The sequence below is a fragment of the Corvus hawaiiensis genome, chromosome 2 (genome assembly GCF_020740725.1).
Source record: "Corvus hawaiiensis isolate bCorHaw1 chromosome 2, bCorHaw1.pri.cur, whole genome shotgun sequence".
Classification (NCBI taxonomy): domain Eukaryota; kingdom Metazoa; phylum Chordata; class Aves; order Passeriformes; family Corvidae; genus Corvus; species Corvus hawaiiensis.
In genome coordinates, this window is record NC_063214.1 from 33088824 (window position 1) to 33116730 (window position 27907).

At 48.2% G+C, this 27907-nt stretch overlaps 2 protein-coding genes across 3 annotated transcripts; one reads left to right on the plus strand and one right to left on the minus strand.

The window, feature by feature from the left end:
- The first annotated feature begins 11947 nt into the window (after positions 1-11947).
- On the plus strand, positions 11948-18286 carry LOC125321976 (homeobox protein NANOG-like). Its single transcript, XM_048295468.1, has 4 exons — positions 11948-12128; positions 15239-15513; positions 16844-16933; positions 17300-18286. The coding sequence occupies exons 1-4, from the start codon at positions 11948-11950 to the stop codon at positions 17660-17662; spliced, it is 909 nt and encodes a 302-aa protein (XP_048151425.1). The 3' UTR covers positions 17663-18286.
- Positions 18287-24048: 5762 nt separating this feature from the next.
- LOC125322155 (homeobox protein NANOG-like) lies at positions 24049-26723 on the minus strand. Of its 2 annotated transcripts, none has more exons than XM_048295751.1 (4): positions 26525-26723; positions 25832-26106; positions 25011-25100; positions 24049-24642 (listed from the first exon to the last, which is right to left on the minus strand). In XM_048295751.1, exons 1-4 carry the CDS (start codon positions 26721-26723, stop codon positions 24220-24222), a joined length of 987 nt encoding a protein of 328 aa, XP_048151708.1. In that variant the 3' UTR covers positions 24049-24219. The 2 variants fall into 2 exon arrangements, with proteins under 2 accessions (XP_048151708.1, XP_048151709.1); XM_048295752.1 differs by having other exon boundaries at positions 25832-26142; positions 26534-26693.
- Positions 26724-27907: the final 1184 nt, after the last annotated feature.

The following is a 27907-nucleotide window of genomic DNA, read 5'->3' on the forward strand; positions in this document are numbered from 1 at the left end:
AGCAGAGCTTGATAGCCACTGATGAGAAGGCTGCGAAAACACCAGTGAGCTTGCAAAAATTTTGGATATGCAAGTTAATAGCAGACAGCGATACTAGAACACACACCACTTGTTTGGAGCATTTATGCAATTCTGACAGATCAGAGCTGAGAGGTAGGGAAAGACAGGAAAGGGAGGGGAATGGCAAGATAAGGAAAGAAATGGTGGCAGGGCATTTTGGGTGCAGCAAGAAGTGGTGCCAGTGTGCAATGTCTTCTCTGGTCTTTTGACCTGAGCAGTCTTGTTGGAAGAAGGGATAATCAGGGTGAAAGCTTAGCAAACAGAACAGGGTAGGTGATTAAGGTTTTATCATGGGGTGGTGCTTGGCAGGCGGGGTTCAAACGGGAGCTGCTGGCCGGGCTGTGTTAGCGCAAGAAGCACAAGCTCCGGGCAGCAAAGCTGGCAGTGCCACCTCCTGGGCAGAGCAGGGGCTTGGAGCAGCTCGCATCTCACTCTCCTGGCTGATCTTGAGCAAAACACTGCCCTTCCTTGCACCTGGATATTTTCATTAGCAAACGGATGGCCCTAGGGAAGTCGGTGAGCAAAGTTCATGCCCATGTAAGCGAGATCTTCACAGTGTCAAATAAAAGTGCAGAGCTACACTCGGGTTGACAGTCACTGCTGGAGGAGAGCAGGAAGGACAAATGTTGCCTCAGTATTTCTTACTGAGTTTCTACACCCACGTGTGACATACTTATTAGCTGTGGGGTTTTTTTTAGTGGGCACCTGTCCTGGTGCTATCTCCAGCTGCATCACAGCAGTTTTTCAGCCATGTAGTTGCATCATACTGGCACAGAGATTGCACTTGATTTGGTAAATCCAGCACTGTCAAGTTGTAACAGCCACCACAATAAGGGAGCTGGGTGTGGTGGGAGATGATGGGTGGCCTTTTAAAAATTTCAGTTAAGCACACCATAGATATATTTCCTCTGGGTTATGAGAGCAACATCTTTAAGTCTGTATCTTAGATCCATGTAGACTAGATTGCAACTGCCCCACAGGATGTGAGCAATCAGTGTCTCCAGAAAGTTACTCACATCCTGCAAAACAGAAAATAGGATGCACAATTGTGTGCAGAATAAGATTTTTTCACATGAACCCAAAGAGAAACATGACAAAAACACACATTTTACACAGAGTATCAGCTGCTGGAATTTATTGTCAGCTGCCATTCAGAGCAACCTGCATAAAGGGCTCAGTGTAAACTGATAAAATGCACCTTTTAAGAGCCACAGGCAGGTAAAACTGATGAGCATGCAAGATACAGCTGGCTCAGCTGGACTGAAGGGATCACAGTGGCAAATCAGAAGCAGCCTGGCCATAAGCACAAAGCAGAGGCATCTTCCTACCTGTGCTAGGTAGTGCCAGACAAGATCCAAACAGAACCAGCCAAGGCCAATGTCAGCAAAGCCTGGTGTGGACAGACACCACCACTGCTGAAACCTGCAGGGGCTGGTCCAGCTCAGAAAAAATATCCAGGCAGAAATGCTGAGAGGAATACTCACCAGTGTATTTCCTTATTTTGTGCCAGAGACAAAACTTCCATGGAGCAGCGTCGCACCACCTTTGTGCTCCTTCTTTTTCTCATTCTGATGCAGGAGTGACATTCACACTGGTCATTTGTAGTTCATAGATAATGGTGTGTGTTGTAATGCTCTGGTCACACACACAAAAAAAGTTAGAAGTGTCATAGTAGTGTAATGTTTTGGTTTCCAAACACATTGTTTAGAGCAATTTTTTTTCTATGAGAAAGTCTGATTTCTTTTTCCAAATGTAATTGGGAAAAATAAGAGAAAATGGGAAAAAAAGTAGAAGTAAAGAGAAAGAAGCATTTTTCCTTGTGAATGGAAAGTCTACTTCCTGACTAACTGTGTGTTTGAGGACAGGGCAGCCAAAGCACAAACACCAGGGCTGACTAGAAATCAGGCTTCTGCAAAGATTTAGTGCACAGTGTTGGCCTCTTGAAAAGATAGTTTCAGTTTTTTTCCTTGACTGGGACTTAACTTTTTTATTAACTAAACTGAGCTGAGAGAGCATTCTTTGTCCTGCTGAAGGCAGGGTCAGGACACATTAGTGACACTTTAAAAATAGAGACCGTGGAAATGTAAAGCTGCTGGGAAGCTGTGATGCACGCAGGATGCGCAGATACCGGGTGCCTTTGCCTGTGCAGTGCCCTGACATGAAGGACACTGCAGAGGCATAACACAGACTGTGGCTCCTCATCTCCTTATCATGCCTGACATGAAAGGGAAAGAAGGTGAAAGAGGGACACAAGGGAAAGGGGTTGCCATCTCCCTAGTACCAGTGCAAAGGACTGCAGGACTGGAAGTGCTGGGCAGCTGCAGTGCCAGCTGACTGGAAGATCTGGGAGCCAAAGCAATTGTACTGCCCCTGCTCCCCATCCCTCTGAACTGGGTGCTTCCAGGAAGGTTTTGGAGCACAGCCATGCTGAGCACACATGTGTTGTGTGAGCTGTGGGTGTGAGCACTCTGGTTGCACACACACTGCTTGGCTCTTGCCAGTAGTGTAATGAAAAGGTACAGTGTCCACACACCCAGCCTCGTCCAGGGAGGCCTTCTGACAGCCTTGATCACAGCTTGCAGACCTGCAAATTCCTTTCTTCTGCAGGGAAAATAAAGGCAAAAGCTGAATTACTCTGGTCATATAGCCATGCACACAAGCCCAGCTCTGCAACAGAGTCAAGGTTTTCACCCAGATCCCCTGAATGACCCAGTCCCCACACAAAACTCTCAGTGGTCTCTGTGGTAAAGGGGACGCAAAATTCCTGCTGAGCCTGTGGTTTGCTTCTGATGTACTTGGTGCCTTGCAGGAAGAGTGCAATGCAGCGCCAAGGTCTCTTCCTGCAGCAGCCAGAGACCTGAGACTCTGTGCTTGCACAAGGAAGCCTCTATTACTAGAGCTGAAAAGACTGAATGCTCCTTGCTAACACTGTCTTTGGATGATTTGTCTACATCAGAGGCCCAGCTACCACAAAAAAGGGGCCAAAACAGCACAGAGATGGGTAAACTGAAAGTGTGGATGAAGACGAGCTCACACTACCCAGCCATCTCTGGATCCTCTCTCGTACCTCAACAATTTTCTTGTGCCCCTGAACACACCTGGTCCTTCCTTCTACTACGTTACTTTCCCAAAAGAATACACAATCTTACAAAAAATCTTCCCTGCTTATTTCATGCTGAGATTTTCACAGGCCACCACCCCATGCCCCCCCACCCCGTGTTGTCTTCCCAATGAGTTTAACATTACATCCCCACAAGCTGATTACCTTTGGGCCATGAATTTCTTCCCTGCTCCTGAGGTGCCTCATTCCTGCTACAGCACAGTGCCCTGGGGGAAACACAAACTACTGAGTGCAGACTCACTGGAGTGTGCTGGCTCTGTGTTACCCTGTTTCCAGCCATGGAAATGTGCCTGATTATGTGGCAACACACCGGCAGCATGTCTTTCCCAGGTGCCTCATAGTTGCAAAGAGACCATGTATGTGTGTATATATATATATATATATATATATATATATATATATGTGTAGATGTAGATGGCTGACGTTCACTCCCATACCCACAATTCTTGCAAAGCTTAGATTCATCTGCAATGTAATTATCAGTAAACATCTTTTAGGGCAGCTGACAACTCATAGGGGTAAATCTCGACACGCCAAACCACAGGGCACTCTGAAATATGAATGCCATGCCACCACCCCACAAAACATGAAATCCCTTCCCTCCCACCCAAACCCCCAAACACTGAACCAGAGCCCAAGCCAGACTACAGCTCAGCAGCAATTCTGTGGCTCCAGATGTGCACCTGAGTTACAGGCTTCAGAGATAAATTATCTTCCTGTGGAGTCAATGGTCTCGCTTCTCTTTTCCCTGCAGAGCTAATTCAGTTTCATGGGGGAAGCAGACCCATTGACAACATAGTTTATTAGGATCCAGCAATGATGTGACTGATGTCCCAGGAAAGCCTGCTGAAAGATCAGCTGACATAGCCAGCACTGATGAGGCAGAGGACCAGACCTGGCTTGGCCCTCCAGCTCATCTCTGTACCGGTGAGATGATTGTGAATAACTGGTGGTGCTGAAGTGACACACATCCTTATTTACTTTCATCGGAGTTCCCAGAATTGTGCCTTCCAGTTCAGCCCTTTCCACCTGTCCTCACCTGCTTTGTAGGAGGTAGGGCAGCTTGAGTGGAACTGGCACTGGGAATGCCTTCAGACAAGACAGATCTCCCCCTGTGTGTAAACAGAGATTAGATCCACAGATTGCTGAGAAGCAGAGAGGCTGAGACGCTGCAATTCTGGTTTGATACTTGCTAGGCAGAGAGAAGCTGGTTTATAACACTCCTGTGCCTGCTGCTCTTCCCTGGGGGTTCTCTTTCCTCCTCATCCCCACATTTTGCAGGGCATACAAAACAGAATGTGGCCTTCTTTGTGTAATCTCACCATAACTGTGGGCAGTATTAGTGCTGCCCTTTAGCGTTATGACAAAGGTTTTCTGTAATGACAAGCTGGTTCTGCTTAACCAAGGAGTGGCCAGTGCTGTACAATTACAGGCCCTTTCCTGAGCCCACATGCAGCCTCAGTCTGCCCATTCAGGAAAATAAGATTATAAGGATTTTTGCCAAGTGCTTGCTGGCAAACGTGCATTTCTTCTGCCTACCTTTTTTTTTTTTTTCCCCTCCCATGCTGTGCTTTCTAGACATCTCCCTTTGAATACTTAACCTTTGGGATCCTTTCTCCTCAGGTGCATGACTAGCCCCCATCTTTTCTTCTTTCTCCCTGCCCGAGCAAGATAGGTTCCTTTTGCATCACTTCTTTGTTCTCTGTGGTATTTGCAACACCCTCCCAGGCTTGTATCACCTGTGAATTCCATTCCTCCTGGTTGTGTTTTCCCTGTCTTTTCAGCACCTAGAATGACGAAGCCTTTTGTGCTGCTGTTGCTGCAATTGAACCTGATACTTGAAAGGAGGAGAAAAGGTTGGAATAAACTGCCCTGATGATTCATCCCTGGGGCTGAAAGATTTGCTCCTTTGGTATCAGTCCCTTGATCAGAGCTCTGCTATGTTATCTCTGTCTGGGGAGACTTAATTCCTGGCACATTTGGGCTAGTGGAATCCCAGATACCAGAGCCGGTGACTGGAAAAGGAGCACACTACATTCTTCTTCCAGTCTTAGATATGTCAAAGAGTCTTCAAGGTTTGATATTCCAGGGCCTATAACCCCCTTAAGGCAGCCTTTGTCTGCATTTAATGCAACTGAGAAACCTCTAACTTTCTTCCCCCCTGCCCAAATCCATCACCTGCTCTCTCTGTAACTTACACCCTTGCACAGGTGTCCCAACAGCTTATTTATGCTTTGTTCTGTGGGCAGCTTTCCCTACCAGCTCACCCTCAACTTGTCTGCCACATCCTCACAAAATATTGAAGACCCCTTCACCATTGCCTTATGAGACTGTGCACTGATCCACTGGTCATGGAGCAAGATGAGTGAAAACTGTGGAAGGAACATGGAAAGTGTATCTTGATCCTAGTCCAATTCAAATGTTGTGGTGAAAACCTAATAATCAAAGTGCTGGCTGAGTGGGATGTACTCACAGGTACTGACAACTGAACTGGCAGAGGAGCCATGGGGACCTGCAGTTTTCTAAATTAGGTTTAAGTGGGAATTCCTTGGAAAATTTGCCTAGGAGCAAGTCTGGGGGATGTCACACAGGGACCACATCTCTGAAGGACCAGGTGAGTTTTCCAGTGGTGGGAGAGTGTTTTCTCTATATGCACACTTAGATTAAAAAGCTGTGCATGGCACAAAATGGTTAAACATGATCTGAGATTCCAAGGCTTCAGACAGCTTGGTGCCGTGGCAATAACCACCAATAAAAATCCTCATAGCTTTTATTAAAGAGAAGGGGAAACAGTTCAAGTACTACAAAAAATGTAAGCATTAGAAAAACCCTCCCCTCCTTTCCTTTTGGGGAGAAAATATACCACGGATGACATTAACAGCAGTTAAGATCCATTATTCCAGGGAAGTTAGACATGGTGGATCTGGAGTGGAGCCTTGCTGTAACTTAATATGCAAACTTATTTCTTCCAAGTGAAAATTCATATTGAATAGGGAGGAAACTCCACCTTCCATTTCTGATGCTGGACTCTCACAAATCTTTCAGTTGGTGGCACACACCTGGCACAGACAGACACTTTGGGAAGTGGGAAACACACAGCAGCATCAGAGTGGATGAGAATTTGCTGTATTTGCCATAACTTGTAGCCATACATCCAGAGAAATTGCTTTGGAGAGTAACCACAGATGCCTTTTAAACTTGAAGAGAGAAGGTAGACTGGGCTTCGTGAAGGATGTGTGAGAGCAGAGGAGTCTACTACATTCCAAGAGATGTTGGAACAAGATTAAAAGTGGTTGATGTGGTAATATTGTCCAGGCCTTCTCCTCTGCCTACAGGGATCACATCTTTTTTTGGCAAAATGGGAAGTAAAATCCTACAAGTTAGACCCAGGAGACCATGGGAGTGCTGGCAACACTGACAGATCATTTTTTCCAGTTTCATCTTCCTCTTGGCATCAGCGTCAAACTACAGTTCTCTTTGAAGGCCTGACTGTGTGAAGGACTCCAGGAAGGATGTATGAGCAGAAAAATCCATCTTATGGTAATGATCAACAGTCCTAAACTGCTTTGTTGGAAACAAAGCCCATTCATTCCTTGGCCTGTATATTTTTTCTCACTACACAGATTTTACAAAAAAGAGGAGAGGAGAGGAGAGGAGAGGAGAGGAGAGGAGAGGAGAGGAGAGGAGAGGAGAGGAGAGGAGAGGAGAGGAGAGGAGAGGAGAGGAGAGGAGAGGAGAGGAGAGGAGAGGAGAGGAGAGGAGAGGAGAGGAGAGGAGAGGAGAGGAGAGGAGAGGAGAGGAGAGGAGAGGAGAGGAGAGGAGAGGAGAGGAGAGGAGAGGAGAGGAGAGGAGAGGATTTAAATGTGTATGTATACATATATGTATGGGTCTGGCACAGATTTTAATTTTTACCTTTCACTGATTTTACTGAAAAGTTTTGCACAGCAAAATAAGTTGGGCTTTTATTACTCTGAGTAATTTAAGAGAAGGGGCCCTCTGCAGACTGTTCCCTTCCTTCATGAGCTAAAACCGCTTAACGTGTGAAGTTGTGTCCTAAATTACATTTACAGAAGGAAAAAATGAAGGCAGCTAGGAAATACTTATGAATGTTATTTAAGGTTTGCAGACTTCCTAGACCCTCCCCCAGTCTTTTTAGGTAGGTGTTACCGTAGATCCCCTTACATCTTTCTGCCCTGAGGGGCCTTAACTTACTTTTTTTGTGGCTCTGGATGGCTGCTACGAACAGCAAAGTAGCAGTTCTGACCAGCCTTAGGCTGAGAACAGTGGAAAAAGAGAAAAGGAATAGTTTTCCTTTTCTTTCTTTTTATGATCACCCAAATGAAATTTGGCTATATTCCCTCAGTGGGAAGTTATTCTACCCCTTTCAGAATTTTCCAGCCCAGTATGACAAACCTAAAAACCCCAAAAAGTAGCAGCACATTTATGATCTTTTGGAATAAAATCTCCTTTCCCCTGTCTAGTCTCAGTTCAGGAAGGCCACGTGTGTTAGTGGGGGAAAAAAAACCCTTTTCTGGTGCAGACTCATTAACAATATTTATAAAGAGCACAAGATCATTGTGACACCAGGCAAGCACATGGATCTGACTAGATTACAGCACAGTCTCACAGAAAGCAAAGAAAAAATGTAGAAAATCATCAGTCACCAAAAGAAAAGTCTTCTGAGAGAAATATTGCGCTTTAAGAGAAGCAAATTCAACTTCAAGTTACAATTAAAGAATTAACATGTGTAACAAAGTGGTTAAAAGGGCAACAGAGTGGTAATGCTGCAATGTAGAAATGTTTCAACTACTTTGCTTCTTCTCCTTCAAACTGCATTACTTTTCCAATTTTTTGCTCTTAAAATGTCTTTTGATTAAGCCATTACTATCAATAGTGATCACAACAACCCTACAAACGTTTAAACAAAGCAGGACATTTGTTTGGGGCTTCAAAAAAAAAAAAAAAAGGAGAAATATTAGAAAACAATACTATCAAAGCCTTTTTCTTAAAACAACTGTAGTAACACTCTTTGAATAATTAACCAAAACCACATTCAGCAAGTTCAATGAGTGAAAAGCACACTTTTTAAAAAAGCCAACTTGGACAGAATAAAATACTTGTTTGCCAATATTGGTAGTTGTGGAAAGAGACTGTATGGCCCAAAAGGACTCTGGAGGTTTGCCAGGTTCTCACCTGCAGTGCAGGCATCTCTGGGGAGAGGTGCTCCTCTTGCACTCCCCGAGTGGGCTCTGGGGAGGCCAAGCTTCCAAGGAACTTGGTGTTTTCCTGGTACAGTGGTAGCAAGAAGGGCACCTAAACCGCAGGAGCCTAAACTGCCACAGCTCTGCCAGGCAAACAGAAATGCACAAGCAGTGAGACTGCTCCTGGTGGCATCGGCTGCATTGTCACTGAGGAGGCTGTGGGGCAGAGCTGCACCAAGAAGTGGTGAATCACAAGGGCTCAAACTGTGACTAAATAGCCAAGTCTTTTCAGGTTGCTGTCAGATTTAACTTTCAGTTCTTGTTCTACTATGTCCATGCCATAGATGCCAAGCCTTGTTTGCATGTTAGCTGCCATGGGACACTGCCAGAACACAGACATCTCAGAATCAGTGTCTTTATTCAGACCTGAGCTCTTTCATTTGACTCCCTCTGAGTCCTTCTTCAGGAGAAACTAATATCCCTGAGCTACTCTGACCTGCCCTGCAGGCTCACCTGGCAATTGACAGGCTACTGTTTCATTGCTGTGACTGCTAGAGAGCTCAGTGCCATCTCTGAGGAAGCAAAGGGCTTAGCTGTTAATGAAAGATCCTGGTACTGCCACGCTGTGAAGAATTTACCCTCTTTTTGGTAAAGAAGTGTGCTTACAGCTTCATGGTACAGAAGAGTAGACAAAGGTTGTTTAAGATATCAAAAAGCCCTCTGAGGCACGAGCCTGAGCCTGGGAATGCCTTCATGGAGATCATTGTCAGATAACAGTGAGTATTTGGGCTCAGCCTGGAATAGAACAGTACCAAACCAACCAGGCTTGGTTTGATGCCAAGCCACATCTGTGTCACATGTTTTGTGGGGGACAAAGCTGCTCCCTCAGAGGTGCTGCTGCTCTGAAACCACAGGCAGTGAGGCCCTGAGGTTCCCTCAGCTCCTCTGCCCCTTGGTCCCCCTCCTGCCCCCAGGGAGGTGACTCCCTCTGTGCTGCCCCACTCACTGGTCCAGCTGGGCAGGTGGCTCTGCTCCCAGGAGTGACACCACCCTGCTCCCAGGCTGCTGCCCGGAGGGACTTTGTAGTGCAAGTGACTACTTTGGTTTATTATGGCCTCTGGGCACTTTGTAGGAAAGATCCCAGACACCTTCAGAAGAAGCTGAAATCATTGAGATCAAGTGTGAAGTGCTCAGGCAGGGAAACTCCCAACAGCTACACAGACCCACTGCCACCCACACCAGCACCCACACTATGTTTTCTGCCAGGTCTTCAGGTTCAACAATCCTAAAACAGATGTTGATACCTCGCAGGTCTTCTACCTTGGTTTCATATTCTTACTGCACCTAAGGCCATGAAAACTTGAATGCCAACATATGGTAACAGGCCAGGCTTGAGTAAGAAGGAGAGCATAACATTCTCCTTGACTGGTGGCACTGGAGCTGCCCAGTGGGGTCCCAAGCTCTGTACAGCTCATGTAACTTGTGCTTAATCAGCTAGGGCCTGAGGGCAGATGTGAGGGACAGTGATCTCAGCTCTTGTGGCACTGCAGCTCTGAAATGTAGAATGATTCAGAAGGGAGGCATGAGCCAAAGCCAAATTGTAGAGGCTGTTGCAGCATAATTGACATATTCAGGATGTTTTTGGGTTTCTGTTGAGGCAGATGTGCTCAAAAGCCCTTTTTCGTTTTAAGTTTTTCACATAAATTGAACATTAAAACCTGCCATTCTTGTGCAGAGATATGTCAGTCCCTGCAGTTTGTAAAGTAAAAAAGTGTTTAATGCAAACGGAAAACACAAAACTCCGTGTCAATTTAAAGAGTGTCTAGCCAGGTCCTTGGCTCCCTCCAGTCTGCACCTCATGGGAAAGTGTCTCTACAGACAGGGAAGCCAGGACTAGTGACCTGCCATGGGGCACAGAGCAGCACAAGTCCTGGCAGAAGTGCTGTTCTACATCCTTTTTCACTGATCTAAATTCTACTTCCTATTTCTGTTGCTTTCACCCACCTGTGTGTATCTTCTCCCTGCTGATATTTGAACACTCACAGCAAGCAGGTGTCCCTCTCTGGCCTGCTGGACAGGTACTGGGATGCTAGCCCAGGCTTGGGATGAAAGCAGCAACAAGCATTTGTGAAGTAATGAGGTACAGGGGGGTGAGTGGACTGTCCATTTGAAATCATTTTACACTTCTATGGATCAACACCTTCAGTGCTGAGCTTCTGACAGGAAGCATGCACATGTCCTGGTGCCAAAACAGGTCTGGTTGTAGCAACAAGTATTTTAATTAACTCTGGGACTTCTGTCTTTCTATTGAGAAACAGACATTAGTGAGAGACTCATAATGTCTTTTGAGACTAAACTAATAAAATTTTCCTAAATACAGGCAGAGCAAATCCTGCTGATGAGAGGGGACCAAAACAAGCCCAATCTGCAGGCCTGTAGCTGAATTCTGTAGCTCACTCACTTACCTTTAGTTATTTAATGAACAGCTCTGCATGTGCCTGTTCCCCTTGGGTAGGCCATATGTCAGGAAACATCAGCTAACCCTGTCTTAAAGGAAACTCTTAATCTCCTTTATTCCAACCAACCTGCAGCAACCTGGCAAAGGCCACAGCCAAGGCTACACAAATGAAAGGATGTGCTTTTGAAAGGCCATGGGCAAGCAAATCTGTTAGCTGTGGACCTTACGTACACTCGATTTTTTCCTACCTCTCCAGTGAAAATGTCTCTGCTGTTTGTCTCCCTGGAGACAAGCCAGTTCAGATTTCTGAGCCTGCTCTGAAAAGTGAGATCTCGTGTTGGATGTGATTTGCCCAGTGTTTCTGACTTTGCTCTGGCACAGGTTTGTTGAAGATGGGCCAAACACATTTTCAGCTGGCTCCCTCGAAGGCCTGTATGAAGGAAATTCCTTTACAGTTAAAAAAAAAAAAGGTATGTTCTAGCCCTCAGATCTAATTCTTACTCATTTCCCCCCTGTTCCATCTCTGACATCTGCAGCTAGAGCGTGGGAAGTGCTGCCAGGTCAGTAGGGGGTGTTTGTGGGTAACTCAGGCCAGGGTGTGGGTTTGGCTGGCACGGTATGGAGCAGCTCAGCGCCAGATTTCCCTCCTGTCCTCTCCCCCTTGGTGGAGACTGGCTGGGATGTGTTCTCCCAAAGCTGTCTTGTACAAAATCCCTTGTACAGGGATTTTGAGGCAGGACAAGCTCAGCAGAGCCCAAAGAAGCAAGCAGGAGGAGTCGTCCTGGGGCTCTGGATCAGACCCTGCTCAGGTGTGACTGAGGAACCTGCAGAATGGGAAGAATTCAGAGGGGACATATTTCAGCCCTGATGCTGTGCGCGTCTTTCCCTCCCCCCTGCTCTGTCCCCACCCCACCGATCAGCTTCTTTAACATGACAAAGAGCCCGGAGGAGCGGGCCACGGTGAATATTGCGGTCCCAGGCAGGGAATGGCCGGCTATAAAGGCCTGTCTGCGCTTCGGGGCTACCTCAGCTCGGTGGTGAGACCTGCCCCCAGGTGAGGGTGACATCTGCTCTGAGGTGGGGGACCCGCCCCTTCAGCTGCTCCCCATGTGCGCGCACCTGGCGCTGCCCCCGTACCAGGCGCACCCCGGCGGGGCTGGCATGGGGTACCTGGAGTTTTACTGGAACTCGGCGGGGGAGGCCGGACAAGCCCCCACGGCGGCCGGGCCTGCGGGAGCCGCCGGGGCTAGGCAGTCTCCGGAGGCAGGAGGGAGGAGGCACGCAGCAGGTAAGGCCTTTCAGCTAAATCCTGGAGCTGATCCCCAGGATACCTCTGGTCCCAGGTCAGGCTCAAATGACTTGGAGTGAATTTTTCTCTCTCCCTGCCTTGGTTTCCTAGTGTATGACCTAGGCAAACTGCGGTGTGGTAGGCAAGGAGGAGGGGTGACCTTGGCCAGTCACGCCACTTTTCCGTGCTGCTTTTCTTGGGTGACTGTGGACCGGTTTCCTAAACCTCACCAGAGCCTGCAAGAGTCGAGGCACTGTCAGATCTGTGCTCCAGGCCGAAGGGCAGTGTGACTACTTGGTCTTATGGAAGTTCATGGTTCTTGGGGCAGGAATGTCTGAGCATCCTTTTAGTTAAGTGCTGTCGTGCATGCTGTCGAGAGAAACAGATCCTGGAGATACTTCTTGTGGCATCCCTTATCCCCTTACAAACTCCTTGCACCTTTTATGGGCTTATTAAATATGAGCCAAGGCCTGCTCTGAATTACTGGGTGCTGGGAGATCTGCTCTGTTAAATCTAGCATTGTTACTCACTGGTTCTTTCATTTTGCCATTTTCCTCTATTTCCCTCTCCTCTCTGTGCTCTTGTTGCTTTGCCTTGTCCTTTTTTACCAAAAAGTCCCAGGCCTCACGGCAGTGACATTTTCTGTTCCTGCCATTCCTCTCCCACTCCAGTGAGTGGCAATAGAAGAGCTGATAAAAGCAGGTTTTCACCCAGCCCCACATTGTGGTCAGCAGGGCAACACTCCAGCAAGGTAAATTGGTGGGAGGAGAACCAGGTTTGGGGTGCCACTTTCAAGCTGTCAATTGCTGTAGAAAGCTACAGGCTCAGGCAGAGTGACTATGGCTGCTTGGCACGTGGCTACCTGCCATGTAGCTTGGAGAAAGGCTTGGGTTCTCTGCGTGCTGCCTGCCCGACAAAGGCAGCAGGCAGATGGACTCCTTTGTGCCCCTGGTGGGCCTGGTACACAGACTTAAACCCCGTCTTCAAACACTCTCCTCTGTACTTCTCTCAGAGAGAGCCCAGTTGTGGAAGTCAGAGGGCTTGTGGGAGTGGGTCTGTCACAGGCTTGCATGTTCTGCCTGTTGCACTGTTTGTGTTTCTTGCTTCCTCTCTCCTTTACTCTCTTCTCATGGGCGAGGGAGCATTTTTGTCCTGAGCTCGAGCTGCGCATGGGGGTTTCATGGGGGTTTGGGATGATAAGTCGAGCAGGAACCTGGGGGAGCTTTAGTTTTACAGGGTCTTGCTGTGGGTTCCCACCTAACAGGAGACTTTCCTGTTTTCCAAGCCCATGTTCCCAGCATACTCATTTTCTGCCTACAAGGTTTTTACTGCACAGACTGCAGGAGCCAAGCATCCTGTGATCCCACACAAAGTTTTAGCTTCCCATGCTGCCAGGTCACGGATGTTCAGCTTCCTCAAGGCTGTGCAATCTAGCCCCATGCACATAACACCACAGGCCCTTGCACCTCTTCTGCTGACAGCCTCTTCCTGCTTGTAGACAGAATCCCTTTGCAGTCCTCATGGCCCTGCTCCCCAGCACTAGAAACCTGCCCCACTACACCCCTAGCTGCTCACCCAGCCCCTGCTCTGGGTTGTGTCCTCTCCTAGGGACAGCAAATGGCCCCAAGCAGGCAAGCCTCGAGTGGCAGGCACCACAGAGACAGGCATGGCTCTGTAAGGAGAGTAACAAGGGGAACACTACCACAGATGTGGACACCTTTCTGAGGTCCAACAGCACCCCAAGGCTTTTGAGTGATTGCTTAGTAGGCTCTCAGCTTAGGATAGAAGAGGGAAAGGTTTTGTAGGGTGGGTGGGAAGCCCATTCCTCCAGAGGACATCAGTAACTTTGCACTGGATATATGTTCTGGAGGTTGAGGAGGGTGTCTCAGTGCCACAGCTCTCAGGGTGGCTGGTAAGGAGGTTGGGAGACATTTGGGCTCAGTAGTCAGAAGGTAGGTACTGAAATGGCACTGCCCCATTCACTACACTTCCAGTAGGAGGAGAGGGGATGGATTATGCAGCACAGTTTGCCAAGGAGTAGCTGGAGGAGGGAGGGATGGGCAGATTCATCACTGTAGTTAGGGGAAAGAGGAGTGACTGGTATCACAGCCCTTCAGTCAGGGTTGGCCTGAGAAGGTCTCAGGCTCTCTCAAACCCTGGTAATCTGGCATCTGACACATTTTCTTATTCCTTCAGGCTGAATGACTTTGCATCTTGGCAGCTTTTGGCTTCACTAGTAGCCCAGATTGTTCAGGAAGCTTTTCCTTTAGGTCTTGATCTCAACTTTGCCATCAACAGAGACCCCTTAAGACATGTACCAAGACAAATGAGAAGGGGCTTGAATGCCTTCCTCTGCACTCTTGAATTCTGTCCCCTATGTCCCTGGTACAGAACTACTGGCTCCTTTCACCTGTTTCACACATCCACATTTCCTCTCCCTCTCCTTCTCCATGTGAAATTTCTCTCCTTCATTCTTCTCTCACCAAAAGCCCCTCTTAGACAAATAGGTCCCTCCACCTACATGTGTTTCCAGTAGTGGCACAGTCTGTGGTGGGAGACAAAGGCAAACAGGACTGAGCCAATATCCAATGCCTGATGCTCTCCACCAGCTGCCCTCACTGTGAGCACTGGCTGCTCTGCCCCACCATGCACCCTGGTTAGAGTTTGTTTTGTCTCTATCGAGTGCCTTGGTATTGCTGGGCAGGCAGTTTTGGGGAGCCCAGCCACCAACCCAGAGCTGTGCTTGCAGTCATGACGAGGCCTTTTTACACCACACTCAGACTGAAATATTCATGAGGCCTTCTGGAGGAGGATAGTTCACTGTGAACCAATGTGCACCACTCTTGCACCACTCCCTGCCCTGACTTTTCTTCCTGGCAAAGGGGAGCCATGAGCATCCCAGACGGGACTGACCTGGGAAGCTGCTCACTGTCAGTGCGCTTGTCTGTGCTCACAGATCCATGAAGAGAGGAGGGTCACACAAACCTTTGCTTCAGGAAAGCTCCTGTCTTGTAGGCAAAGAGCTCTACAGCAGGCAGGGTGCATGCTCATACCCTTACAGCTAAACATTTTGTCTCTCATACCTTTTCTCATTGTCTTTTTATTTATAGAAGTATCCCCACCTTCATCCAGTTCTGGGAATTTCAGCCAATTCACACCAGATTCAGCCACCAGTCCACATTCATCATCCTCGTCCCCACAGCCTACAGCTAAGTCTCAGAAGGGCAGAGAAAATGGCATGGAGGGGCTGAGGAAGACCAAGAGCCGTACAGCTTTCTCCAAGGAGCAGCTGCAAACCCTGCACCAGCGCTTCCAGAGCCAGAAGTACCTCAGTCCCCAGCAGATCCGGGAGCTGGCTGTTGCCCTGGGGCTCACCTACAAGCAGGTGAACACAGAGACTTTGACCCACAGTATATTGATCTCACAGTGGCTGAGTGGTCACATAAGGAAGTGACAGGATGGAAAGATGAGCCCCCAGCAGGGACTGAGGCAAAGGTGCCAGCTAACAGTCGCTCTCCTGCTTATTCATGCCCAGAGATCAGAAGTACTTTTGCGGATAGAGGGGTCAGTGGCACCTCATTTGGGCCTCCCAAGTCAGGGGTCAGTTAAGGGTTCTGTTGCCAACACCTGTAGTAGAATTGCAAACCCAGTGATGAATATGTTGTTCGCCACAAACAGTCTCTACCCTGGGCTTTACAGCACTTCACAGATTTTTCCATGCACTGTGAACTTCACAGAAACCCTGGCATGCATCAGTTCTCTGAATCGTGGGGCTGTGACATGCTGAAAGCTCTTGCTAGTGTCTCCCAGGACTTATCTTGTCCAATATCTAATAATGTTCCACACTCAGCACTGCCTGGCTGCTTGACACCTGCTCCCCACTCCATGTGGGTGCTGCTAGGTTCACACATCACTGCCCTTTGGGGTCTCTGCTGATCTCCAGGTAGGTTGCATGTAGTGAAATGATGCTGCCTCAAATTATGCCTTCATAAAGCAGGGGAGGCTGGGCAGTGGGGCACAAGGTCTCACAGTTACAAGTCCAAAATCTGCCTGGAATATGGATCTCAGAGCTGGGCATGATGGCCTGAATGCCCTGGGACTAAAAATGTTATACGTGCATTGTAAGTGCACACGTACAGCGCACACTGAACTGGTTCTGTCAGGAACAAGACAGGTGGGACAGTCTGCTCTTTCCCTCAATCCACATCCCTGCAAAGGCTGCTTTCACAGCCCAGACACAGCCCGGGGGGAAATGGCCCTGGAATTCGCCCCAGCAAAGGAGCTTTGAATTTGGGAACTGCTGGGTACAAGGAGCAAGTCTGTCCCTTCTCTCTTCACAAGTATGCAGAAACAGTGTCTTAGAAGTTTGCCTGTAGTGCAGGGGGCTTGTAGAGGTGTCAGTGGATCTGATTTAGACCAGTCATTCACCTCCATGATTGGAACGAGTCGATTTTTCACAACTATCACCGTCTCTTGACACAGATCCACCCCCTCCCCCATCACACAGTTGCACTAGCCACCTGCTGAGGCTGCTAGACAGACCTCTCCCCGTGGCAACAACCCCCAGGAGTTCTTAAAGGCTTTTATCTGCTGCTACCCATGTATCTCTGCCATCTGGTCACTCTCCCTCTGGTTCTTCCGGCTTGTGAATTTGGTAACATTTGTTCTTCCTTCGCCTTTGCTGACATTTTCTCTGCTCTCCCTTCCCCACCCAGGTGAAGACTTGGTTCCAGAACCGGAGGATGAAGCTGAAGAGGTGCCAGAAGCACAGCCTGTGGAGTGAACGGGCTCAGTGCCTCACGCAAGTAAGAACATAGCACATGGCTCATCATGGCTCTTCTGTCTAGGCAGTTCAGTCCTGTATTTCCTCCTTGAGGGCAATTTAAGCATAAAAGTGTCAGTGTACCCGGCCTCCTGGTTTGCTCAGTGGGCTGGGTATGCCACAGAAATGTTTCCAGGGAAAAGCTCTTTCCCTCCTATGTATATATAAATATATATGATTGTGCATCCACCCCTGAGCTATGGGAATGGACATAGTTCTTGCCCTTCATGCCACTGCTGCTGGTGAGGAGACAATATGAAATGTGAAGGGCCAGAGCCCTGGTACATGTCAGGTCTGTGGACACCGGTGGAGAAGCTATGTGTTCTGACCCACTGCCTTTTCCTTTCAGAGTGGCTTCCAGACCAGTACCTACCTGGATGTGCACCCCAAATTCCACCAGGGCTACCCCATCACTGCAGCTGGCAACATCCAAACCATGCCTGCCCCCCGTCAGCACTATGGAACAGGGCAGAATGCTTACACAATTGTGACCGGCGAGGATGGAGGAGTCTTTGGCAAAGGCGGGGGGACCTGCAGTGTCCAGCAGACAGTGGGCTTCATTGCCCAGCACAAAGTAGACTTTTACCACAGCTGTCCTGGCAGTGTGGAATATCCAGCCTCAAAGACAGGTGATGGCTGTAATTTTCACCACTCAGCCACAATGGGGGCTCCTTTCCCAACCACTGCCAGCCATCATCTTTATCACTCCTAAGCACTGTGGATGTGGGGTACTTGGGCAAATCTTGTTCTCATTTCTCCCTTTGTTATTTGTGTGCAGTCCACCTCAGGGACACCTTGTAGCTAGAACCTGTTTTAGCATCCAAATCTGTGCCTGCAGACACACAGCCGTGCAGATACCCGTTTGCCCTGGTACGCACACACAGCCCTTCCTTTCTGTGCCCGTACATGTGCACACACACACTCCTTCCTTGACTGGCACAGGCAAACAAGCTCCCTTATAGCAAAACCCAAGATCTGGCTACCCAGCTTGTGCCCTCAATCTTCTTAATGATGGATCTTGTAACTTGTCTTAGAGGAAGCACAGATTCCTTTGGGGATCTCATTTCTATGTATCACTGTACAGTTTATGCGTGCATAACACATGAAGCCAGGGGCTGTACGGAGAGGTGCTGGTCATGTACCTTTAACTGAAGTTGGAGAAGTTATTGCCGTGTGCCAGTTATCCATCTGAAGTGCAGGCCATCAGTTCTGTATGTCAGCCATGAGGTGAAGTGATGAAGTGTTTAATGGAGATGTGACAAGCAGCTTGCAGAAAGGCTGGTAAGATGATCTTTTAAGCCCTTCCTTCTAGTCTGTATCTTCCTGTGCCTCTCCTTGAGAAAACCTAACAGTGCATTCAATTTGGCAAATAAAAAAAAAAGTATTTTTTAAGATGCAGTATGTATTTTTCTGTATCTCTTTTTTCCCACTGCAATAGAGCATTGCAATGTAAAAACCAGATGGAACATAAATAGCTACAGCAACCACATGCCATTGTTATTTGATGCTGAAACCATAAACAGAGATTTTTCTCTTATAACTGGATCAGCTTCATAACTCTTGGCAATGCCAGGTATCTCAAGTCAAAGAAACAGGTGAGTAACTATCACCCACCTTAAGAATTTTCCTGATCCAGCAATATTGAATATGGGGACTTTCACGGAGGTACTATAATTTCTAAACTTAAAACTATGTAACTATCTAAGCATCTAAAACCAGGTATGTGTAACAAAGTAATAATAGGCCTCCAGTTCCCAGAGTCACAGGTTTTCTATCACTCTTTTTCTGTCACTCTTGGATGATGACAATGAATTTCTCTTAATGCAATGAATTAGCTTCCATGGTTAAAAAAAATGAGCATAAAATGAAGGCAGTGATTTCTGTGGCTGGAGTAATAAGAGGCATGGTCTTCTATTGGCAAAGCCGATTTCTGTCTCTGTGCCTCACAGCTGTTTGTTCCCACTCCCTCATGCAGACACTCTGACCCTACTGTAAACTGCATGGTGTGCTGACTTTGGTTGTTTTAGTTAATCTTCTTCACACTATCTAGGATGGGGCTGTGTTTTGGTTTTGTGCTGAGAAGGGGATTGATAATACAGAGATGTTTTCATTATTGCTGAGCAGGGCTTGCACAGTGTCAAGGCCTTTTCCGCTTCTTATTATCTCCCTGACAGCGAGAAGGGTGGGGGTACACAAGGAGTTAGGAGGAGACACAGCTGGGACAGCTGACCCTGACTGACCAAATGGATATTTCATCCCATATAACATTGGGCTCAGTGTAGAAAGCTGGGGAAAGGAAGAGGGGGACATCCAGAGTGATGGCGTTTTTCTTTCCAGGTAACCATTACATGAGATGGGGCCCTGTTGTCCTGGAGGTGGCCTGCCCATGGGAAGGGGTGAATTAATTCCTTGTTTTGCTTGTTTTGTGTGTGAGGCTTTTGCTTTACCTATTAAATAGTTTTTATTTCAACCCACGAGTTTTCTCACTTTTACTCTAATGATTCTCTTGCCCATCCCAGTGGTGGGGAGTGATCAAGTGAGTGACTGCATGGTGCTTATTTGCTGCCTGGCATTGAACCTCAAGACATGGCCAGTATGATTTGGGGCAAGATAAGGCCTTTTGGATGGTGAGTCATATAATCTTGGCACAGCCCCCACCCCTTCCCCCTACAACCAGCAAGTGGCTTACATTGGGAAAGACTGTTATTGGAACAATTAGAGGCGTGGGAACAATTAAGCCAATTGAAAAGGGGCTGGTTAACATCGGAGGGTGGACTACAAAAGCAGCACTTATCAGGACTCTCACACCATTATGAGGATATTTTTCAGTTCTTCTCGAGCCAATAATGGTGTTTACTTACCTGAATATCATCTGAAGCTTTTCCATGCCAACCCATCAAAAGGCTGCTGTAGGTGGAAAAAAGTTGAGCTTGCGACTGGTTCTCACTAATAATTCTCTGGAAAAGGCATCACGTGTCATGCCCTGCTCCTTCAGAGATGCTTTAGGACAAGGCAGGATTTTGCTGCAGAGGCTCGGGGACTGGCTTGCAGAAAGCTGCTGTCTGTAAGAGCATCAGTTGTGACCTCCCTGCTATTGACCTTCAGCAAAGTAGTGCTAACAAACACTACCAAATCTTGCAGTTTCCTCAGAGACACAAAATTTTTCAGAGGTCATCATTCAAAGACAGACCTTATTGCCACAGGTGGTTATGGAGATCCAAAAGCCCACGGCAATTCCAACAGGCAAATAAGCAGCTTCCAGGAAGGGAGGTCATTGATGTCTGCTGTATCAGGAGCTGCATTCCCAATGTCCTGTGTAAAAACAGCAGGAATGCAGCTTCTGTTAGAGGGAGTCCCTCAGCCCCAGCCAGCCAGAGGGACGCTGGGGGTTTGGATTATGTTCTGGTCGTGGGGCTCACTCAAAGCAGAAGTCCCAATGTTGTAATTTGAAAAAGATTCAATAGTTTGGACACTGCCCAGCTGCTAGAGAGCAGAGGGACCTTGGTCAAATAAGAGAATTTAATTCTAGCCTGGTTCTGAAAGAGATTCACAGATATGACCTGAGGGTGCTCCTCAAAATTTTGGATAGCATGAAGATAAAGTGGCCCTCACAAGTAGGAAAAAACTTGGCGTTGAGGTTTCTCGGGGGGTTTTTTGGGTTTTGCTTCTTCGGGGTTTTTTTGTTTTTTTTTTTTAATGTCTAAGTGTCATGATTTAGAGTCCTTCATACCTCATGACTATTCAGTATCAGCCAATATGCTGCTGCCCTCTGATGACAGGCCTGGCAAGAGACGTGTGTCAACGCTTGACTGAAAATTTCCGAAACCCTGTTAGCTCAGCCTTCGGGCATGCGCTGTAGTTAGATAACTAAATATGTTTACACATGCCTGTAGGGAAGAGCCTATTAAAGCAAAGATCACGACTTTTATCTGCACTGGAGAGACAACTGGGGCTGTGAGCCCTTGCTCATGGGTCACTCAGAAGAAACACATAGCTTGTAAAACATTGCTTCAGGCCACATTGACACTGAGAGCAAGGTGGCTTGCACCACTCTACCTGCTTGGTATTTTGCCTGTGGGACAGCTGGAACCCAGTGAACTACAGAATAAAACCCTGGTCTACGTAATCTGTACTAGATCAAATTTCTTCTGCTTAGGTGGGATTCTCTGCATCACTGGAACTACATCTGCAGCTTTGGTAATGGAGTTGTCATTGACAGCTAGAGTTTTGTCACTGCAGAAATACTGTGAATGTGCAGTCCCACAAGCTGTAATGCATATGAAGAGCTCCAAATCATCTTACAGCTTGATCCTAAAAAGATTTGCTGGCAAGGCAAATCATGTTTGCAGTGTGCAGAAATCACTGTTACACAGCACAACCTCGAGAAGCAGCAGTCCTAACAGAGGTGTAATGTATCCTAGCAGAAAGAGCTTTTGCTGGCATGCACCTACTTCCTCTGAGGAACTGACACAAACTCTTCTGCAAGTATAGGCTGGAGGCACCTGCACCTCCACCATTTTTGGTAGTAGTGCCCAATTACCTGTGCAGTTGTTTCACATGGTGATGTGATTCAGGCATGTGAAGATAACAGAAGAGAGCACCAGCTCTGTGGAAAGGCAGACTCCTGCTTAAGTCCACAATCTCTAGAAACACTTTATGAACTACTAGGAGGCCTTTCCAGCCTACCTTCCAAAACTCCAACAACAGCTGCTCCACATGTTCCCTCCAGCTACATGTACTTGCCAAACCTGCACCAACCCAGGCTGAGCAACCAGGGGAATAACACAGCCACGAGGGAACATTCAATTTCCACAGAGCGCTCCCATAGTACATGGAGTAACACAAACCACAACATGCAGAGCAATCATTCTCAGCCCCAGGGCTGTTTTAGCAACAATATCTGTTCCTGCAGGACATCTGGCTAGCTCCTTAGCCTTGCAGCAGACACATGAAAAAAAACATACCAAGCAACACAGGTAAACTGCAGCAGGCATCCTCTGCAATTATTCTACAAATATCTCTATACCTTATTTCTTTAGAACTAAAGATTGCATCTTAAAAGAACCGTAAAAACATAAGCTGCTAATTTTAAAGCTGAAAGACAAGGCATAGTGCCAGGAAAATCCACAAACACCAGAGGTTTATGTCCAAAAAGGAGATAGAGGAGTCCTATAACTTTATTCAAATAAAGGGAGAGGTCATGGGCATTTCCCATGGGTCTCTCAAATGGTTAGGAGGAAACAGCCTCATTTTCACCTTAATTTCCCGACTGCATTTTCCTCTCTCTTTCACCATTGGCTGAGGGACCTGAGAGGTACAGACTTCCTGAATCGCTTAATACAAACCCCCTTTCTAATGTACAACCCCCCTCTATTCTTTTCTGTGTCTGCTCTTTTTCTCTAAATCCATGGATTAGCACAGAGTGAGTAACAGTTTGTGTTAATTTAGTGGAATTCCTATGGAATTTATGGTTCCTCCCATTGCTTCTTTCACCTCTCAGTATCTGGGTTTATCTACCAGTAGGGCCACAGATTGTTTGTAAAGACACCTCCCTCTTATTCCTTCCAATAGGATGTATGACTTTTATAGGTGTATGGTTCAGCTTTATTTTTTCAAGGCAAGTGTTGAAATTAATACTATTGGCCACAGAATTACCCAGAATTCATACACACTGATATTGGGATATGAATCTCCCACCCAGATGAGAAAGGATCTCTGTTCTATAATGCAGAAAACCACATGAACCTGACATTCCCCCTCTTCCGGACCAGATTTACCTTTTTGTGCTCTTTTGAGGTTGGCAGCCCACGCGTATGAGTGACTAATTCTTTTGTCCTCCTCTACACAGGCTCATGCCTCCGCTCTTCTCTCCTTCCTGTACCTATTGTACCTTGCCTCAGGAGCAGAGGATTGCAGCATTGCAAAAGGAAAGAGGGGATATGCTTTTGCATCCACACAGGCAGGTTCTGTTCAGCAAAGGACCTGTAGCAGTTTGAGCCCGAGCAGTCAGCTGCCAGTTTAGCTAATTGTGCTCGGTGGGAGTATGCGCTGAATTGCCCCTTTCAGACAGATGAAGGGCTTCAGTGGTGTAGTGTAAGTTCAAAGAACCTGGGATTAAACACAAACACAACTTCTGCTAGTTTAGAGGATGAGTCAATAGCAGCTTGGTTCTGGTTTTGTTTCCATGCTGGAGGCAGGAGATTCTGTTACTTACTCGCAGACTTCTGTTGCCATTTGAGATCAGCACAAGAACCTCAAGAAAACCGCAGATTTAATTAAGAAGGATTCCAGGCCTCCAGTTGTGACCTTCTGGAGCAGCAGCAGGAGGCCACACCATCTCTAGGACACTTTCTTTTGCTCCATCCCCCTTCTTCAATAATTTTTTTTAAGCATTGCTGTTCAAGGGCTAATATAAGCATGTTACAGGGCTGCACATCCCTTCAAGCAGGCAGCTTGTTCAGTTGCCTAGCCCTGGAGCCTCCCCCTGCCCTCCTTGCATTTGGCAACACACCTGCATACTAAAAACAGGCTGATAGACTTCTGTGACTTGCTCCTTTTGAACAATTGCCTGATCCCACCCGTGGGAGAAAACACAGTAGGGTTAGTTATTTCCTCCCTTTCCTCAGTACTGCAGGTCTAGGTCTGTGTAGAATAACCACTCTCACAGCAGGCTGTTTCAATGCAAGCTGGTGACATCATTACAACATTAAAATAAAGTAATTTATTTCAATTCAAACAACTTTGTAAGAACATTTATCATTAAGAACACTGAACATTAAGCAGAAATAGTAATAACAGACAGGATGCACATAACATAAAACATGCCTGGTAACACTGCAAAAAAACCACACTTTATGAAAAATTCTGCAACAACAAATATTCACCTCCTTTGCAGTGGAAGCTCTGCTGCAAGACACACAGGGCAAGGATCAGAGATCACCTTCTAGAGAGGCAGCAAAGAAGGTGAGACCTTAACAACAAACAGACTGTAACAACCTCTGCTGCTCACAGCTGTGACATTGCACACTGGCCTCAATAAATGAGGTTCAATCTCATCAATACCCAAAGCATCTCTGCCAAGGGTTAGCTACGAACAGACAGGCACACTTAAACAGAAAACTAGCCCCAGGCAACAGGGTGCTGAGCCCCTCCTATAGTTAAAACAGGAGTAGTGGAGGAGGGACAAGAAAAACGAATAGAATCTGTATCCCGAGTCAAGAGCCTGGAAATCCCATGGGTGAACACAAAAGATGGGAGAAAAAAAACCACTCAGACCTGAGACTCATACCAACTCTGGGTCCCCATGGGATGCCAAGGTACCTGGCATTGATTCTGTATAGGAGAGCTCGAAAATGGTGTGACAGTGTCAGAGGTGTTCTGGAAGTTGAAGGCATCTTCTACCTCCACGCTGACATAATCTATATTGTCAAAGCAGCTGTGATAGAAGTTCATTTGCTGGCTTAATAAACCCATGGTTTGCTGGGTATTGCAGCCTGTCCCACCTTTTCCAAAGGGCCCCTCATCCTCCACAGACACGAGTGAGTACAGGTTCTGCCCATTCCCATAAGTCTGTCCGCTGCTGTAAGCCTGGTGCACGTTGGGCACAGCCTGAAGGTTTCTGCTGGTGCCGACAGGGAAGACCTGGTGGAACGTGGGGGCTATATCCAGGTAAGCAGCCTGATGAACCCCATTCTAGGAGACAGAGAAAGTCGGTCAGTAGTGCAAAACCACAACAACGGCCCATTTTTTGGGATAGGTCCTCCTTTCTCCCCCAGCTCCTCCTCCAGGCTGAACAATAGCGCCTTTTTCATGCCCATTGTCCTCCCAATAGACCAGTAAGAGCAGAGATGACCGGCTCTTCTCTTAGTAATCTCCAGCTCAACGTGTCTAGGAACGCCACGCTGGGGGGGAAACCAGTTTAAAAGACATGCCACTGTAAGCTCTGTTAGGAGAAATACAAGTGGCTTGGTAATATTGAGTCCTGTGCACTGTTTGAATTAGCAGGTTGGACATGCAGACTGGAGGAGCAGTGACTGGTGGTGGTGGGGAAGTTTACTCACCTGTGGTAGATACATCCCTTTTTCCACCCACTGGCTCTCCTTTTGGCAACGCTTAAATTTCATCCGTTGATTCTGAAACCATGTTTTCACCTAAAAGTGATGCGGAAAGGACATAAGAAATTAGAAATTGACTTTCAGAGCTTACTACACATCCTCCTTTCTGCTACAATCCAGTTTCTGCTTGACTACTAGTACAGTAAATAATTTCAGCAGCTAACAACATGCAGCAGATGCAGGTAGCTGTGAAATCACAGAGCTGAGACATGAAAACTAATATTCCTACTCTTCCGATCACCACGGGATCTTCTTTCCCGACTTCAAAAACCCTACCTAGACAACCGGCCAAGGCAACTGCAGCAGTCAGCTTGAACAGCACCATCTCACTGCTGTGCCAAGATCAGGGCTCAGGACCCCAGGAGTGAGTCGTTCTTTTAGTCAGACACAAGCAGCTGGTGCAGCAAGGACACTCGCTCTAGGGAGAGACCAAGGTACCATTCCGACTAGGAAAGGCCACTTGCATTGCAGTGCAAGTATCTTTCTACACTCAGAGACAACACATGTCCATACAGAATAGTTACTGGACTCTGCATAGCCCTGCTTTGCTGCTCTCTGCAGGCCCTTTGAAACACCTGCACGGAGTGGGTGGAGAGTGCTGGAACCAAACATAAGAAGACTGAGTCACATTTTCACACCCTCTGCTGTCTCACACAAGCAGCAGCACGGACAAGATAATGAAAAGAAACTTATCTCTGGGGTCTAAGAAAACAGAAAATCACAAAAAGAGACCCCAACTTAGCTGCCGCTCAGAGCAAGATATTCACCTGTTTGTAGGTGAGCTCAAGGGCAGCAGCCAGCTCCCGGATCTGCTGGGGGCTAAGGTACTTCTGGCTCTGGAAGCGCTGGTGTAGGGCTTTCAGCTGGTCCTGCGAGAAGGCTGTGCGGCTCTTGCCAGCCTTCACCACACCCTTGCCTTGCGCCTTGACCTTCTGCAAAGAGGAGTGGGGAGACGGGCTGCCTGCTGCGGTGGGGCTAGTGGCAGAGTCAGGGGTGTAGTACTGGGTGAGTGTCCCAGAGCTGGAGGAAGCTGGAGAGAGAAGAGAGAACCGAGGTGAGCAAAATAAGGCAGGGAAGACTCAAAAACTTCTAAACTCCAGCTTCTCCGGAGAATTTAAGATTGCTGGTGCCCTGGGGACTCGCAGGGGCTCCGTAGCCGTGGGCAGCGCAGCGAGATGGGCACAGGCCGCCTCACGGCTGCGGGACCGAGGCGCCTCGCTGGTCGCCCCTTTGGCGCGTCCCGTCTGGGCAGAGTGGCCCCGCTGGCGTCGCCGCAGCCGCGCCCGGCTCCCGCCGCCCTTCCCCCGCGGGGCCGCGACCACCGCAGCCTCGCCGAGACCGGGGCCGGGGCCGCCCGCAGCACCGGCATCGCCTCCCGGCCCCGGGGCAGGAGGCACACGGGCCACACGGGCGCTCCCAGCCCAGGGTAGCCCGATTGCTCGGCCGGGCTGGCCGCGTACCTGAGGGACTGGGCGTCTTGGCCGCGGGCAAGGGGGGGGCGTCCGGCGCCGGAGCCTCCTCGGCGGGCACGCTGTCCATGCTGCCTGCGGAGAACCAGTAGTAATCTCCATACCTGGCCGCGCCGGGGTAGGGCACGTAGGACGGCGGCGTGGCCAGGTGGGCGCTCATGGCCGGGCCGGGCCCTCCAGCCCCCAGCATGAGGCGATGTGGCGGTCGAGGCTGCAGGCAACCCACGAGCAGGCACCCCATTGAGGGGAGGATGCTTTAAGTCCTCCCCAAGGCCCTCCTGGCCTTGGCTGGAAGGTATTGTCATGGCCATTATCATGTTAAAAGTTGGTTGATTGGGGGGAGGGACTTCGAGGGTGTTCAGGGACTGGGGGAGGGCTGGGACACCGGGCCACTCTTACCAACTTGGCTCCCAGGTGCCACGGTGGGGATCAGTACATCCCTCCCTGCTGGGGCGTGGGAGGGAGATGCTTGCTGGCCCCTCGGGGCAGCAGGCATGAGCAGAGTCGCCTGGTGAGTTGGACAGACCTTGGCAGACATCCCCCACCCCCACATTTCACACTCTTCCTTCTCACAGGTCCCCACCCAAACAGAAAGAATGGACCCGGAGCCCGCCGCGGGGCATGCGGAGACTTTGTGCGTCTGCATTGCAGATCGCAACCATCATTGCAAACAGATAAGCCCTCCACGTCCCCGCACGTGAATCCGGACGGGGGCAGGGGGGGATGGCCCTACGGAGCGGTGTCTGTACGGCGGGGAGGACGGCTTAAAGAAAGCTAGGCTGCTTCTCCCAGCGGCTCGCCCAAGGCTGAGTCAGGTAGTCCTGTTCTACATATTTTCCAAGCTTCTTTGCCCCGCCAGTTAAGACTTTTTAAAAAGTGATATCTTAAAACAAAAATTTAAAAAAAACCTTTTTGCTACACAGCAGGGAGAGATGGAAGTCACTGGGTCAGATCCAAAAGGAGACAAGAGCACTGCAGCTGTAAAAGAGCTTTACAGATCCTTAAGGATTTGAAGTTAGGGCCTACAGCCTTCTTGGGGAGAATGAACAGTTTGCCTTGCCACCCTTCCCCCCCCTGCAGCTATTACTGCTTACTTTAAGGAAATTAAAAACTTATCGGGAGGATCACACAGCCCGGGAGTTACAAAACCTGGAAAACCACTTGGAAGAAGTACAAATGAGGGTATGTGACGCATCAAGCAAATTCCCCACTTCCACCAGCGCGGGGAAACAGGCAGGGGAGTCGCTACTAACCTGTTACACTGCTAAACGCCTTTAGGACCTGACAGGGAAAGGCCGCCCTTGATTTCAATTTATCTCCGCCTCCCATCTTGAGTCATAATAAGAAATGAGCCCCAGCTGGTGCCTTGAGCCA

What these genes read in the sequence shown, in the direction of transcription:
- LOC125321976 (XM_048295468.1), top strand. Translation starts at nt 11,948, where the DNA reads ATGTGCGCGCACCTGGCGCTGCCCCCGTACCAGGCGCACCCCGGCGGG. An exon ending in AGGGAGGAGGCACGCAGCAG is followed by an intron (nt 12,129 to 15,238) that starts GTAAGGCCTTTC and finishes TTTTATTTATAG; the next exon opens with AAGTATCCCCACCTTCATCC. An exon ending in GGGCTCAGTGCCTCACGCAA is followed by an intron (nt 16,934 to 17,299) that starts GTAAGAACATAG and finishes TTTTCCTTTCAG; the next exon opens with AGTGGCTTCCAGACCAGTAC.
- LOC125322155 (XM_048295751.1), bottom strand. Translation starts at nt 26,723, where the DNA reads ATGCTGGGGGCTGGAGGGCCCGGCCCGGCCATGAGCGCCCACCTGGCC. An exon ending in CAAGACGCCCAGTCCCTCAG is followed by an intron (nt 26,107 to 26,524) that starts GTACGCGGCCAG and finishes CTCGGTTCTCTC; the next exon opens with TTCTCTCTCCAGCTTCCTCC. An exon ending in AAGGGATGTATCTACCACAG is followed by an intron (nt 24,643 to 25,010) that starts GTGAGTAAACTT and finishes TCTGTCTCCTAG; the next exon opens with AATGGGGTTCATCAGGCTGC.